We start from the raw sequence: 14,011 nt of genomic DNA, 5'->3' as shown, positions 1-14,011 counted from the left end.
GCCCCATCGGAGTCCCCCACTTACCTCCCCTCCTCTCCCGAGGGGGAAAAGAGGCAAAGCCTTCTGCCTCCAGCTCTCCCTCCCCTCCTGGGGAAAAGGGAGACCCTATTCCCACCTTCCCTCGTGGAACAAGACCAAGGACTGAGATTAACCCACCCCTCGAGGTGGAGAGGGGCAGGAGACCACCTGGAAGCACAAGGAATTCCCTTACACAGCTCCACACACAAACACAATCACTTTCCCATGTCTGGCTATGAGCTTCCTTCAGGTGCACTGATTCCCTTCCCCACACAGACACAAGACAACGCAGTGTCCTCCCACCGACAACCTGCAGCCACCAGAACTGGCAAGCTTCTACCTACACCCTCCTCTCTCCTTTTTGCAGTTTAACCTCTGGGTTCCCAAACATGCCACTTAGCAACCGCTGCTTTTCTCCACTGCTCGGGTCTATTTAGGGCCAGATCCTCAGCTGGTCTAAATCAGCATCACTCTATTGATTTCAACGGAGCGATGCTGATTTAAGCCAGCTGAGGATCTGACACATAATTTGGAGTGTATTTGTTCTGGACACAGAATTCCTGCCCCCATTGTTACGTGCTTCTGGACAGCGCAGCCTTGGACCTTTGCTGCTTAGAAGCTCACGTGCTCCAGCTGACTTCGGCTGAGTCTATTTCAGCTTCATTCCATGCTACCTCTGGCCAAGTCCTGTATAAACTCGTCACTGGAAGCAAATTAATTAACATAATGTCATTCAGAGCTAGCTAGTTCCTTCCTATCAATATCATCTAATCAGTAGCCTCACCTGAAAGGTAATCTCTGCCTTGATCTTCGGTTGGCCATGGAGCAGCCTCTGAAAACACTGGGGGCTTTGTTAATTCAGTGTTCCCACTGAGACGCCAAGGTCGCAGCCCGGTCCTTCCCCTTCAGTGTCCTTGCTTTGGGTAAAACGGGAATGACTTGGTTTCTGTAGGAGACTCCCAGAGAAACCCCCCGTTTCTTTCCTTCTCAATCTGGTGGCAGGCTGTAGTTTGTCCGACCCAGAGAAGGAAACAAGGCACTAACTGGGCCGGGAGCAGGCTAAGCAAAAATGGAATTGAAAGTGTTAGGTTAGCACCACAAAAGTGCCCCTCACATGGAGAGGTTTCCCCGTGAACTGGACAACTCAGGAGATCAGTAATGGGCCATAGCGAAGTTTTAACCTGACACGTAGCTGATAAGAGGGCTGATAGCGACAGGGGCTGAAAGTTGTCGGTCATGTGCTGACTGCTGGCTCCCCTAGGTCAGATGACTTGATGGGCTTCAGTTCATTGCTTAGGAGACAACGGTCACCATTGCAGCTGGTGCTCCTTGGCCACTTAGGATATGTCTACACAGCACTTAAACACCTGCAGCTGGCCCGGGTCAACTGACTTGGGTTTTTTGCCGTGGGGGGGAGTAGGAGGGGAGAAGCTAAAAATTGGTGTGCAGACATTTGGTGCTCCCGCAATCCCATCACCCACCACAAGGGGACAAGGGTCAAAGTAGAGAGGTAGCCAGTGAAAGAGCCCTATCAGATGACCACCCTAAGCTGCTTCAAGCCCCCTCATCAGGTGATCCGTTGCTTAGTTATGGCCCACCTGAGCATTTGGGGTAGAGTCTATGTACACAGAATGAAAGGGACTGTGTCCTCCTCCAGGCCAGAGGATCAGGATTTGCCTAACATGTGCATTGCACGGTACAGCTGAACCTGCTCTGTTGAAAGCAGAGGGCTGTAGTCTCCCAGAAACGTCAGGAGAGAAGGCTATGCCATGGGGATAGGAAAGATAGCTAGAAGAATCCTGGCCAAGATTTTCCAAAGAAACCAGCGATTTGGGATGCCCAATTCGAGATACCATCCTGGGGTCTGATTTTCAGAAGGTGTTGAGCACGTGCCCTCTGACACTCAGACCCCTTTAATGTTGCTCAAATTGGGCACCCAAAAATATAGGCCCTTCTTACACCCTTGGAGGGGCTCCCCTGTTGGACGCTCAGCAGATTTCCTTGTTTGGACCCAAGCCCCTGGATTCTTCATGCTCAGGTCTTGCTAGGGCTGGGCAGAGTCTAAGCATTGTCAGTGACCCTGGATCGCTCCACCCTCTCTCAGGGAGGAGATCCTCTGTGTAGCATCCCTTTCTGAGAGCTGGGGACAGTCCAACTGTTTAGGCCCTGAAAGTAGCACCAGCTCTCCCAAGCCTGCTTAGGAGCTTTTGCACATTCCCAGAGTTCCACCAAATCTGGTTTATTGTTCCTTTGTTCAAGGGCTAGATGACAGAAAAAGCAAGTAACAAAGAGACTCTGCAAAGGAATTTCTAAACACACACACGTTACTCTCTGACAGTACTAGAGATATGCAGATCTATGGAAACGCAACAAAACCTTCATGTAAAACCCTGCCTCCATTTTCTCACCATTCTGAAAGTGCTTTGGGAGCTGGTCCATGTCCTTTCAGGATCTCAGGACCTTTCCTTCCCCATAGCCTTGCCGGCTTCTAACCTGCTTCTAAAATGGATGGGGTAGTGAGAGCACCTTCCTTTTATAGAGTTCCAGGCCCTTGTCAGGTGACCACTGAGCGGCTTCAAGTCCCTCGTCAGGTGATCTGTTGCTTAGCTATGGCCCACCTGATCAAACTGGTTTCTCTACACTGCAGCCAGATCATTATTCCAGGGATTTCCCTTTGAACAGAAGATCATCTAATTTAATGACTCTTGATTGTTCTCCATTGTTAGCCCTCTGCTAGATGGAAGGATTTCTTCTGACACTTCTTGATGTTTTCAGCTCTAGAGGAGGTGACAGAGCCAAGGGGAGGGCTCAGAACAGTTTCACAATCAAAAGGGCAGTCACAAAGGCAGGGGGACACTACCAAATTAGTCTGGTTTAATTGCATCGCTCAGAAGTTGTGGAAAATTTCACACTCTGTGCAACGTAGTTAAGCTGACCTAAGCCCTGGTGTAGACAACACTAGGTTGACATGCATCTGACGAAGTGGGTATTCACCCACGAAAGCTTATGCTCCAATATTTCTATTAGTCTATAAGGTGACACAGGACTCTTTGTCGCTTTTTAGGTTGACAGAAGAATTCTTCCATAGATCAAGCTGCCACCTCTTGGGGAGGTGGATTAACTACGCTGACAGGAGAATCCCTTCTGTCACTGTAGGTAATGCTTACATTGAATCAGTGCAGCAGGGCAGCTATGTGTCTGTGTAGACAAGTCCTCAGTGTCTACACTACAGCTGTGCAGCTGCAGCATTTCTAGTGTAGCCATAGGGGTGGGATCCACAAAGGGACTTAGGTGTTGAGATGCTGAGCATCACAGTGCCTAACTTTGAGGTGTCTAGAACTTCACAGGAACAACACTGCACCCCACAAAGCTTGAGTTAGGCACCAAGGCTCCCTGTACAGTGAATGGGGAGAGAGAGGCGCCTTAGAATGCAATCCACAAAAGCCAGCATGCAAGGCGGACAACCTGAGAGGTGCCACCAAGAAAGGGGTGTGCTAAACCCTTCCCCTCCCTCAGAGCTGAGCGCCTAAATCCAGGCTTCAGGGAGGGGACCTAGCTCTACTTTGAGATCCACGAACTGTCTGGAGTCGAGGGGCTTAGGTGCCCAAGGCACTTTTTGAGGGAATGCATTAGGTGCCTACCCGGTGCCTCACAAAATGGCCAGAGGAGGAGGTGTCCACCTTAGAACCTTCAGCCCAGTCATGAGAGCACTTTTCTGGGATGAGGGAGATCCAAGTTTAATTCTCCCTCAGACTTGGGGGGAGGGTGGCAAAGGATTCAGACAGAGATCTATTACTCCTGCACAGCCCACTCTAACCAGTGAGCTTTAGTAGATTCTGATGGAAGAGTCCCTCAGTCTCTCCTGTTATAAATAAATAAAAAATAAATGTTGAAACTGTTGCCCTCTGGATAAATCAGGAAAGTGTGATTGGAGCAGGGGGGCTGGACCCAGGGTCTGCCACCTCCTAGGTAGGTGCCCAAACCACCAGGCTTCAGCGTCTTCATGCTGTCTTGCTCTCTTTCTCTGGCCTAATGACTATTTATGTATTTATCCACAATGGGCCAGACAATGACTCTGTTGCCCAGTGGATTGGGCACCCACCTGGGAGGTGGGAGACTCTGGGTCCAGTCCCCCTGCTCCAATCACTCATTCCTTAGTTATCCAGCGTGCTACAGCTTCACCAGGAGAGGCTGAGGGAGACTTGCATAGAGCATCCCATAATTTAGGGGTTAGAGTGCTCTCTCCTGAGAGGTGGGAGACCCTTGTTCAAATCCTGTCCCCCCATCAGGCAGAGGGGGAATGCACTGGGTTTCCCACACCCCAGGGAAGTGCTCTAACTACTAGGCTAGGAGTTATAACCCATACCTCCTGCTCTTTTCCCCCTGCATTTTGAAGGGGACCTAATCCAGTACAAGTGCTCAGAGGCCACTTGCCAAATCGGGCCCTGCCCATAACTTAGACTTGTGAACTCCTAACTTCCCCTGGTTTGTGAATCGCCCTGGGCTTAGGGGGCCAGACCCCTAAGAGTGAGCATGCCCAGAGACTGGAATGTGACCACCAGGGAATATAGGGGACTTTTACTCTGAAAAATGTAGGCAGCCAGTGAGTCCAGATGCTTATAGGAGGAATTTTGCAGATCACAGTGGAACCAAAACTGGGATTTAGGCACCTAAGTCTGGTGTTTAGATGCCTATGCACCTTCATGGGTGCCACCCAATGCAAAATGGAGGGTGCAGATTGATAACAAGTGACAACGGCCCAGCTCCTCAAAGGTACTGAGGTGCTATCCTGCCATTGATTTCAGTGGGAAATAGGCACCTAAATACCTTTGCAGATCTGGGCTGCTGTGGCTATGGACTTGCCGAGACCCACAATCTGGGCAAAAGGAACGAGCTCATTAGGCCAGAAGAGATATCGTCCCATTGAGCAGGGCCATTTGAGGGGCAGTTGGCGGTATCAGAAGCAGTCTAGCCAGCAGCTTTGTAAAGCCACCTCTGAAGAAGGCACAGGAAAGACCTGCCACGTGCCTAGAAATCATTTCTGGTGGAGGACAGGTTTAAGAAACCATATTTTCACTGCAATCCAGGGCTTGCTGTGCCCTACACACCACTGGGAGCATCGCTGTCTTACAAAGAAATATCATCAATGGGGAATAAGCTCTGAAATACATTGATATGGCCAGTAGCGAACCCACCTCAGACATTTCTATATTTGTATGGCCAGATCTGGGAGCCCAAGCGGCCCAGCCTACCGCAAGCCCTTTCAAAGGAGGCTGAAGGAGGGCAGTGCCCATCGCCCACTGAATTTCAGTAGGGTTTCAATGCCTGGCTTTGAAAACACCAGCCCAAGCCCTTACTGAGGTGAAACTCCAGCTGGCTTCAATGGGAGTTTTACCGGAGTGAGAGCTGTCTGTACGATTTGGCCTCTAGCTAATAGTGGCTTTTACCTGTCTTTTTCAGAGGAGATCTGAAAGGTTTTGATCATCATTGCCTAAGGCCAGATTCCTTTCATTCCTGCCTCTTTAAGCAATCCTATTATTAGGACATTGTTCCATAACTCCTTCCAGCCACGATTACTGAACCCCTTGAAGTCCAGAGGTTCCAGCAAGTATCCAGCTGCTTGGACTAATATCCCAACCAACCCAGCCTCCTTAGTCTGCAACATTTGGCTGTTTCTAGGAAGCAAGACCTAGATTTTCAAAGGTATTAGGCATCTAACTCCCGTTGATTTCCCAGTCTGAAAGGGGGGGGGGGGAGAGAAATGAAGATGTTTCAGTTTAAACTTCCAAAGGCTTCAGGTTTTTGGTTAGGAGGTGGTTTGTTTTATCTGTGTCAGTTCAGCCAGCCCTGATCCTCACCACCAGCCCTGTAGGATTTGGTCTCTCACTTCAGCACCCGGGGTGAAGTTCACCCACTATAAGGTCTAAGCACGATTTAAATCTTCTGCAGAGGGGTGAATTGAAATCCCTGTCCCCAACTTCCTCCGCCTCTGTGCTTTTCTCTTCACTGCCTTCCCCCCAGGCAGCCATACAAGCAGCAAAGAAAGACATAGGAACAGCCAGAGAGACCTTCTGTGACCTTGTTAGTATTAAAACCTCCCTGGTGCGGCTGGCAGTTCTGACAGCGTTTACCTGTGATCGAGATCATATCGGTGCAGGGTGTGGAATACCTGTTGAATTACCTGCAGCACCACTGTCAGGACACAGCCAGTGTGTCAGCCCCACGTCTAACAGGCAAGAACAGGGGGGATCTGGGCCCCATTGTGCTAAGCACTACCCCGATTCAGCTAGACACAATCCCTGTTCCACTTGTCTGTTTTGAAACCAAACTTGCCAGAGTTAAAGGAAGGCACAACCACCGCTTGCTTTAAAAGACAGCTAACCAATGGTCTGAATACATGCAAGTGAGGATCCTGGTGGTTTCCGTATAAGGGGGGACTGATCCTATGGTGACCACTGAGCCAGTGCAGGAAAACAATGAGTTGCGCAAAGTGCTTCAATGAATGGTTACCAAAAGACAGCATCAGAAAGACCTTATCCCACGCCCAAAGAAGTGAATGGAAAAACTCCCACAGTCTTCAAAGGCTCTGGTTCAGGCCTCATAAAGTGAGCAAACACCAGGCAATGCAACAGAGTAGGGCTGTAACATCCCAGGAGTTAGAGATGGAAAATCCCTATTGCTATAGTTTGTTTTGTCTACCACGTTTCCCCAGCCCTGGCAGGGATTCTCCAGGGTTTTGTCCCGTTTGATGTTACCCCTTTGACTTTGAAATGCCAGTTAGTGGGGCTTTCCAGTTGGAAAGCAGCGACTGGTTTATTTCTGAGTGGGAGGCAGAGGTACAGACCAGTTGTGGACTTTTGATTGCTTCTTTATGAGTGGCTATTCCCCTGTCGAATAGAGCCCTCATTGTTAAATATATATATATATATATATATATATAGCCTACTATTCAGTCTAAATCCTTCTTTGGTCAGTTTATCTCACTATGCCCTGCCCAACTCCTCTTCCTCCTTGACATCCCCACCCTTCTGATAACTGCAGAGTAAACAGAACATCTCACACACAAAGAGACCAGCCACTTTGCGGAGATTTTGAATTTAATCTTCGTACATCACTTCCGATGGTGTGTCATTTTCATCCATCAGCCCCCCGTTACATTCAGTGTCAGGTCTTTAACATGGCCGCTAGCCGGAAACTACAGCACCACAGTTACTTTCATTCATTTACATTTTGTTGTTTGCATAATTTATCCATAACAACAGCACAAAATTACACAACACATAAACTATAATAGGATAAGGACTCGTCTGCACCTGCCTCAGCACAGGGCTTGATTCTAAGAAAAACTCTGCCAAGGTGCCCGCGGCTTCCCCAGCGGTTCAATGGAGCACGTGGGTTGAAAGCAGGCAGCCCTCCCACACTTGATTTGTCCCAAAGACCACTGGGACATTGACATTTCATGCTTTTGTGCTGCACTGGGGAAGCAAAGAGCAGGGTAACCCATTGCTTAAAGAAAAGTGACCGTGTGAGGCTCCATATGTATTCTCTCTTCCAGAGACGGAAGAATAGCTCATGTGGATCCAGTGTTGAACCTCCGTTTTCAAATGAAGGGCTCGATCGGAAAACCTCTGATGTCAATGGGCTTTGGATCAGGTCCAAATGGAGGGTGTTTCTCAGGGCTCATCTCTGCAAACACTTAGGGTGCGGCAAGCTAATGCTGGGTAGATTGACACCTGGGCTTGCTGCAAGCTACGTGTCCGTCTGGACCCTGCTGCTGAGCACCAAAGGTTCTGTAAGTGCATTTTGATCTAGCCTGCTTTGCAACTGGAGCAGATTAAAATGCACTAGGGAACGGTTAGTGCCCGACAGCAGGGTCCGCATGGACAGCTAGTGCAGTGTAGATTCACACCCCAGCTGGCCGCAAACTAAGCATTCGCATGAGCAAACCCAAAGTGCTGGCTTCACACTTCCCGCTTGGGTACTGGAAATCCATCTGTGCTCAGCTGCAGCAGCAATGTAAGGCTTGTCTACACTTGCAACGCTTCAGTGTAGACACTATCTGTGCTTAACAGGATGGATTCTCCCATCTGCATAGGTAATCTACCTCCCCGAGAGGCAGTAGCTAGGTCAAGAGAAGAATTTTTCCATCCACCTAGCACTGTCTACACAGAGGATTAGGTCGGTTTAACTGTGTTGCTCAGGGGTGTGGATTTATCACACCCCTGAGCGACATAGCTGCAGGTGGGCTGGAGCAATTTTTACAGTGGGGGGAGCTGAGAGCCATTGATCCAAATTGTAAACCCCGGATACGATGGAAACCACTTCAAGCCAGGGAGTGCGGCAGCACCCCTAGTTCCAGCAGCTATGCGTAGCTGTGCAGCTGTAAGTTCCCAGTGTAGACCAGCCCTTAGATTCTGCCATCTGAGCTTAGCTGATCAGGGTTGGCCCAAGGTCAAATACAGCCCCCTGTAAATGTTCACACAAGGATCTGCAGACTCTCCCCAAGATCATGAAAAACTACTTCCCGTTCTCCTTCTAGGGCCCAATTCAAAGCACAGTGATACCAATGGGAGTTTTTCCATTGACTTTGATGGGCTTTGGATCAGGTCCTTACTGGGAGAATTGGGATCCTGTGCTGGTCACCAGATCTGCAGTCGTCTAGGGCTAATCCACTTGCTGATGATGCATGGGGCAAAACATATTCCATCTCACTCTTCCATCGCTTTATTGGCTCCTACCGGGCTAGGAATGGAAAACTCCTGAGATGGTCAGTGACGCCAGCAGCTGTGACTCAGAGACACAGAGGGAGCAGAGCAGATACAGGGCTCGATCCTGCCCCATTAAAGTCCATGGGAATTTTGCCTTTTGCTTCAGTGGGCCCAGGATCAGGCTCCAATGACTGACACGGACACTCTTTGGATTATAACCAACTTTTAAAAGCAACCAAGCAGATGGAAAGCACCAAAGACCTCTCCACTGCAAGGAATTGAGTGTTCCTTTCTCGACTGCAAGGAATTGAGTGTTCCTTCCCTGCCGCTGGGCTTTTGAAAACTAAACATAACCTTTATAAAAGTAAATTATTGTCTTATAACTTAAGTGCATCAAGCATTTCCTTAAATATGGTTCACGCTGAAAATAAAGTTACTTTTGCTGTACAGTACATTTCTGATAGAATTAGGAATAAACTTTGTTGATACTATATGCAGGTGTGTCTGTGGAATACATACATTTACACACATACCCCATGTGCAGGCACATAGGCACACACCCAAACATACCTACCTCTTGCCAGGAGTTTCCCAGTTAGTGAGAGACAGATTAGGAGTTTCTAGATGTCTAAACTTGCATGAGAATGTCTATATTAAAAGTCCCTGTTTTTGTCAATAAACACTAGAGCTGGTAGAGAAACAGGGAAAAAAAAGGCGAACATTTCTTTGAAATTTTCCCCGTTTTTTCATCAAATTTTGCCAAAATTGCAAAATTTGAAAAGTTTTGGACCATTTCTACAGGAGGACTGAAATCGTATGGTCAGAGACTCTAAGGCCAGAAGGTCACTCGATGCAATCATCTTGTCTGACTTGCATATCGCAGGCAAGAGAACTTTGCTGAAATAAATCCCATTAAATTGCAGGGGGAGGGTGTGGGTAACAGAATTGTGAAAACTTTGCACAAAGTGTTCCCTGTTTTTTTCTTTCTCCATCAAAATTCAGTCTAAATTTCAAAATAAAAATAAATAAATACATGAATAATTTTTTTTTAAATCAACCCTTTCTATAGCCGGACAGGGGGGTAAACAGGAGATTGAGAATGTCAAAATTTCATAGAAATGTTTAACCTGTTTTTTCCCCCATTGTTAAAATTTCAAGTTGAAAACACCTAGCAGCCCAGCTCTAATAAACACTTAGTATCTAATACTAGGATTCTAATAAAAACATTACACTATGCGATCCATAACTTATTCAGTCTTTGGAAATACTGAGCTACAAAATATTGTCTGACAGCATTCCAGCAACACAAACTCCTCGCCCGCCATATCTGAAGTGGGTTTAGCCTGTAATGTCATAGGCACCTGTGCCTGGCCAGGTGACACAGACAAGGCTCAAGAAGTGAAATAGGAGTTCTGCATGGAGTACAGATGGTCGATGGGATTTCCCATTCTTGACTGCAGCGGTCCAGCTTCTGAAGTCGCTAGGAAACAGTCGCCCAGGTTGCTAAGTGAGGTATCGTCACTATCCAGGTCATGGAAAAGGGGCTCAGCACCTTAAAGTGAGGCAAACAAACGATGTTGAAGTATTATTGGCGATGGACAGTCCTAGCAAAGTGCTTTGCAGTGACATAGCGCTGTCCCCCAGCAGAGCTAAAGGGCTGGAGTGTGGGCATTCAGCCGCTGCTCACACTAGGGGGCGCTGCTGATTCACGACACTCCAGCTGGACCTCTGGAAGGCAGCATGTGCTTCGGGAAGGCGCCAATCTCACCAGCTGTGGAGACTCGCGGGGAAGGTGAGAACTGGCGTGTGTGTGTAAGTCAGGATGGAATCTCCATTCTGGCCCTGTATTGGCGGGTGGAAAGAGACCCGCTGCAGAGGTGCCTAGAGATGAGCACTGAAATTTCCCAGAGGCTCTTACCATAGGGGTGCATATGGTCCCCTGGCATCTGGGGCGGGGTGAGCCCTTGCCGGAAGGGGTCCGAGCTGTAGACGCCCTGCTCAATAGCCAGCAGCTGTTGTGGCGGGGCCAATGTGGTGTATGGGTTTATGATCCCCTCCAGGCCAGCATTCCCACCATTGTTTGTCTGAGCTGTAAGACAAGGGAGAACTGATGTCAGAGCCAAATGCTGCTGTAGGGCCCCCCTGTTTCTAACCTCCCTGGGCTGCTACACAGGTCTGCACTCCAAACCCATCCCCAGGCAGCAGTGCTGGGTCCCTTCTCACCCCTTCGGGCTCTTCTCTCACACATATCCCTGAGCCTGCAGTCCCACGGTGGCACCCCTTACTCTACCCCATCAGCTCCCCCCTTCTTGCCCTGTCACCTAAGCTTCTGGCCCCCTTTGGCCAGAATCAGCGTCTCTCTGTGCTGTGCTGCTGTCATCCCTCCTTTCCTGCAGAAATGGGCAGAGATGTCTGTCAGGCTCTGTCCACTCCAGACTTCTGGACAAGTCATAGCCCTGCATGCTCCCAGGAGAATGCTCTGTCAGTCACTCCAGCCCTATGCTTGGGGCCCGGATGGAGGGGTAATACAAAGGTGGCTTTAAGTCACCTTCACATACCATGTATTCTGGGGTCATTCTGGGGCCACCATGCCCTGCAGTGTAAGTTAGAGCCTCCTCGGGGCTGCTCTAATTGACTCTCGGCTTCCCATGACTCCCCATGGGCCTTGGGATGCAGAGAACAGATGAAGAGCAGTGTGATTTGGCCATGTCCCTTCCCGACCCCTGCCACGAGCGTAGCCCTCCCTCCTATTCCCTAGTGCAAAAACACCCCTTGGCCAGGGTTGTAGATCAGGACTGTTGTAGAGCCCTTTCACCAGCTCTGCACCAGCCAGGGGGCCATTCCCGTTCCCCTTCAGGCTCCTTTGCACTCCCAGAGCAGCAGCAAGGGGCCTTATCAGAAATGAGAATCTCTCCCTCGCTGGCAGGAACAGCTTTGCCACCCCCGCCCCTGCCTGCCCAGTGCGCTAGGCAGGTTATCAGAGAAGCAGCGAGCCCTTAGTCGTCTCTGTTTTAATTAAAGCCAAACCACCTTTTCCTAGCCTCACCCCTTGCGGCAGTGAGAACCCTGACCCCCTTTCCCACACTAGCTGCCCTTGCCGGCCCCTTGCCCTTATGCTGTAAGCCATGTAATAAAAAGAAACGCTACTTCACCCAGCATGTAAGCAACCAGTGGAACTCACTGCTGCAAAGAGATTATCAAGTCTCATGCTGTGGCTGGGCTTCTAAGTGAGCTGTTTATCTTATGACGGATAGTAACATTTTCAGCTCTGCTGGCTAAGGGGGAGACTCCCCCATGCATGTAGGGCATTCTACAATGGGCTAGTGCAGTGATTCTCAAACTTTTGTACTGGTGACCCCTTTCACATAGGAAGCCTCTGAGTGTGACCCCCTTATAAATTAAAAACACTTTTTTCTATACTTAACACCATTATAAATGCTGGAGGCAAAGCGGGGTTGGGGTGGAAGCTGACAGCTCGCGACCCCCCACATAATAACCTCATGACCCCCTGAGGGGTCCCGACCCCCAGTTTGAGAACGCCTGGGCTAGAGGATCTGGGGGTAACACACCTCAGAGCTGGGGGATCCCGGGCAGAGTTCTGAAGTGCAGTGGGGGCCTGTCTTGCAGCAGAATGGGAGATCCCAGCTATAGGAGTTGGGGTTCTAGGCCAGGAAACGGTACATGGGCAGCAGAAAGTGGGCACTGCAATTGAACTGGGAATACCAGTGCCGCATTTTGGGGGGGGGTGGGCAGCATCGTGCAGCCTCTCTGTGATTTCTGACAGTGGTCATGGGGGTCTCATGCAGCAAGGGGGTTAGGTGGTCTTCTTGGGCAGTACCTGAACTGAGCCGCTGGGTGTTTTGCTGATCTTGCTGCTGCTGCTGCTGCCTCCTCGCAAGTTTCTTCATCTGTTCAGGAAGGAAAGGAATGCAGAGGGTTGAAACAAGTCAATCTATGGAGGAGGCAAGAGCAAAGCTCTAGGACAGTGTTTTTCAGGAGAATATAGGGCCGGAGGGACCTCCTGGGTCACTGAGTCCAGTCCCCATATCGTCCCCCGAGGTTACATACCTTCGCTCTCTGATTCTGGAACCAAACCTGCACGACTCGCACACTCAGCCCCGTCTCAGCTGCCAGCGTCTCTCTGACCTGGGATAAACGACACAGCAGACGTCCTCAGTCTTTTAACCAGCGGCTTTGCAGTTTCATTCCAGAGGAGAAACAGCGATCAGGCAAACCCTGGTGACCCAGAACATCAGGGAGTCTCCAGTTCACACAGTCCCCAGGAGGCCTGGCAAGCAGCCTGCTGGCGGGGCGTTTTCCTACCACTGGAGCCATCTCAGAGAGACAGAACCATGGACTGCACCATCCCCTCCAGATCCCTTTGGGTAGAGGCTTTGCCTCGAGGCCTGTGAACCCTGCAGCTGGCCACACAGATGGTGAGCTGTGAGCTGCTTCCCATACGAAGTGCTTGTTTCACTATCCCCATCTTCTCTGCCTTCCTACAGTTGCCCCTCAGTTTGTTTGCTCTCCCTCTTGGGTCTGGTGATCAGTCTAGACTGTAAGCCTTTTGTGGTAAGGACTCTTTTTTTAAATGACCTACATGTACAACAATTAGTGCTATGGGACCCCGATCCCTGACTGGGCCCTCTGGGTGCTTCCGTAGTAAAAATAATAAAGAATAAGGAATCACACAATATAGCTCGCTCTCTGCCTCACATGTACACACAAGCAATCAAATGCCTAGGGATGAGTCCCCAGTCTGCACTGGCTGGAATTTAAGGGATTTAGTTTAGCCTATGAAGCCTGGGGGTGAAATCCTGCTCCCCACAGCTGTTTTGCCATTGATGCCAATGGGGCCAGGATTTCACCTTAATGCCAACTCCGTGCCCCGGCCCAGAACAGGGGCCCGGGGGGAGAGAAGGATGTCTGGTGCCTGCCCTCTCCCTCACATCCCCACGTGGGGACGGGGCACAAGTGCAGTGCTTGTGTTTGGGGGAGCACAGGGACTGCTCCCTCCTAGCTCCTCCAGGGGCACAAGCTGCACCAAGGGGGCAGGGAGGAGATGGGGGCCATGCATCCCTCTCTCGCCCTCACCACCCCTTGCAGCTAAGGCACGGAGTAGCTACACCCCCGTGTGATCTGGAAGGAGCCCATGGAGCTCCCCACCAGTGGGACAGAGCCAGCAAGATACAATCTGGCCCTATATGGACTGGGTCCTGGTTATCTCAAAGACTATCTCATGTGATCATACAGCAGCATTGAGCAAGCACTCCTCCTGTTGAGCC

At 49.9% G+C, this 14,011-nt stretch overlaps 1 protein-coding gene across 1 annotated transcript in view; it reads right to left on the bottom strand.

Moving 5' to 3' along the window:
- Positions 1-10,117: 10,117 nt before the first annotated feature.
- LOC113407557 (LIM homeobox transcription factor 1-alpha) overlaps positions 10,118-14,011 on the bottom strand; it is a 149,981-nt gene continuing 146,087 nt past the window's right edge. Inside the window, exons 5-8 of the mRNA XM_026656198.1 lie at positions 12,795-12,872; positions 12,565-12,634; positions 10,645-10,815; positions 10,118-10,278 (exon numbers count right to left, since the gene is read on the bottom strand). Coding sequence (XP_026511983.1) covers positions 10,118-10,278; positions 10,645-10,815; positions 12,565-12,634; positions 12,795-12,872 — 480 coding nt within the window. The remainder of the gene's footprint in view (positions 10,279-10,644; positions 10,816-12,564; positions 12,635-12,794; positions 12,873-14,011) is intronic.

The sequence above is a fragment of the Terrapene carolina genome, unplaced genomic scaffold (assembly GCF_002925995.2).
Source record: "Terrapene carolina triunguis isolate 2854851 unplaced genomic scaffold, T_m_triunguis-2.0 Scaffold212, whole genome shotgun sequence".
Taxonomy (NCBI): domain Eukaryota; kingdom Metazoa; phylum Chordata; order Testudines; family Emydidae; genus Terrapene; species Terrapene triunguis.
This window is presented reverse-complemented; position numbering and strand designations above follow the sequence as displayed.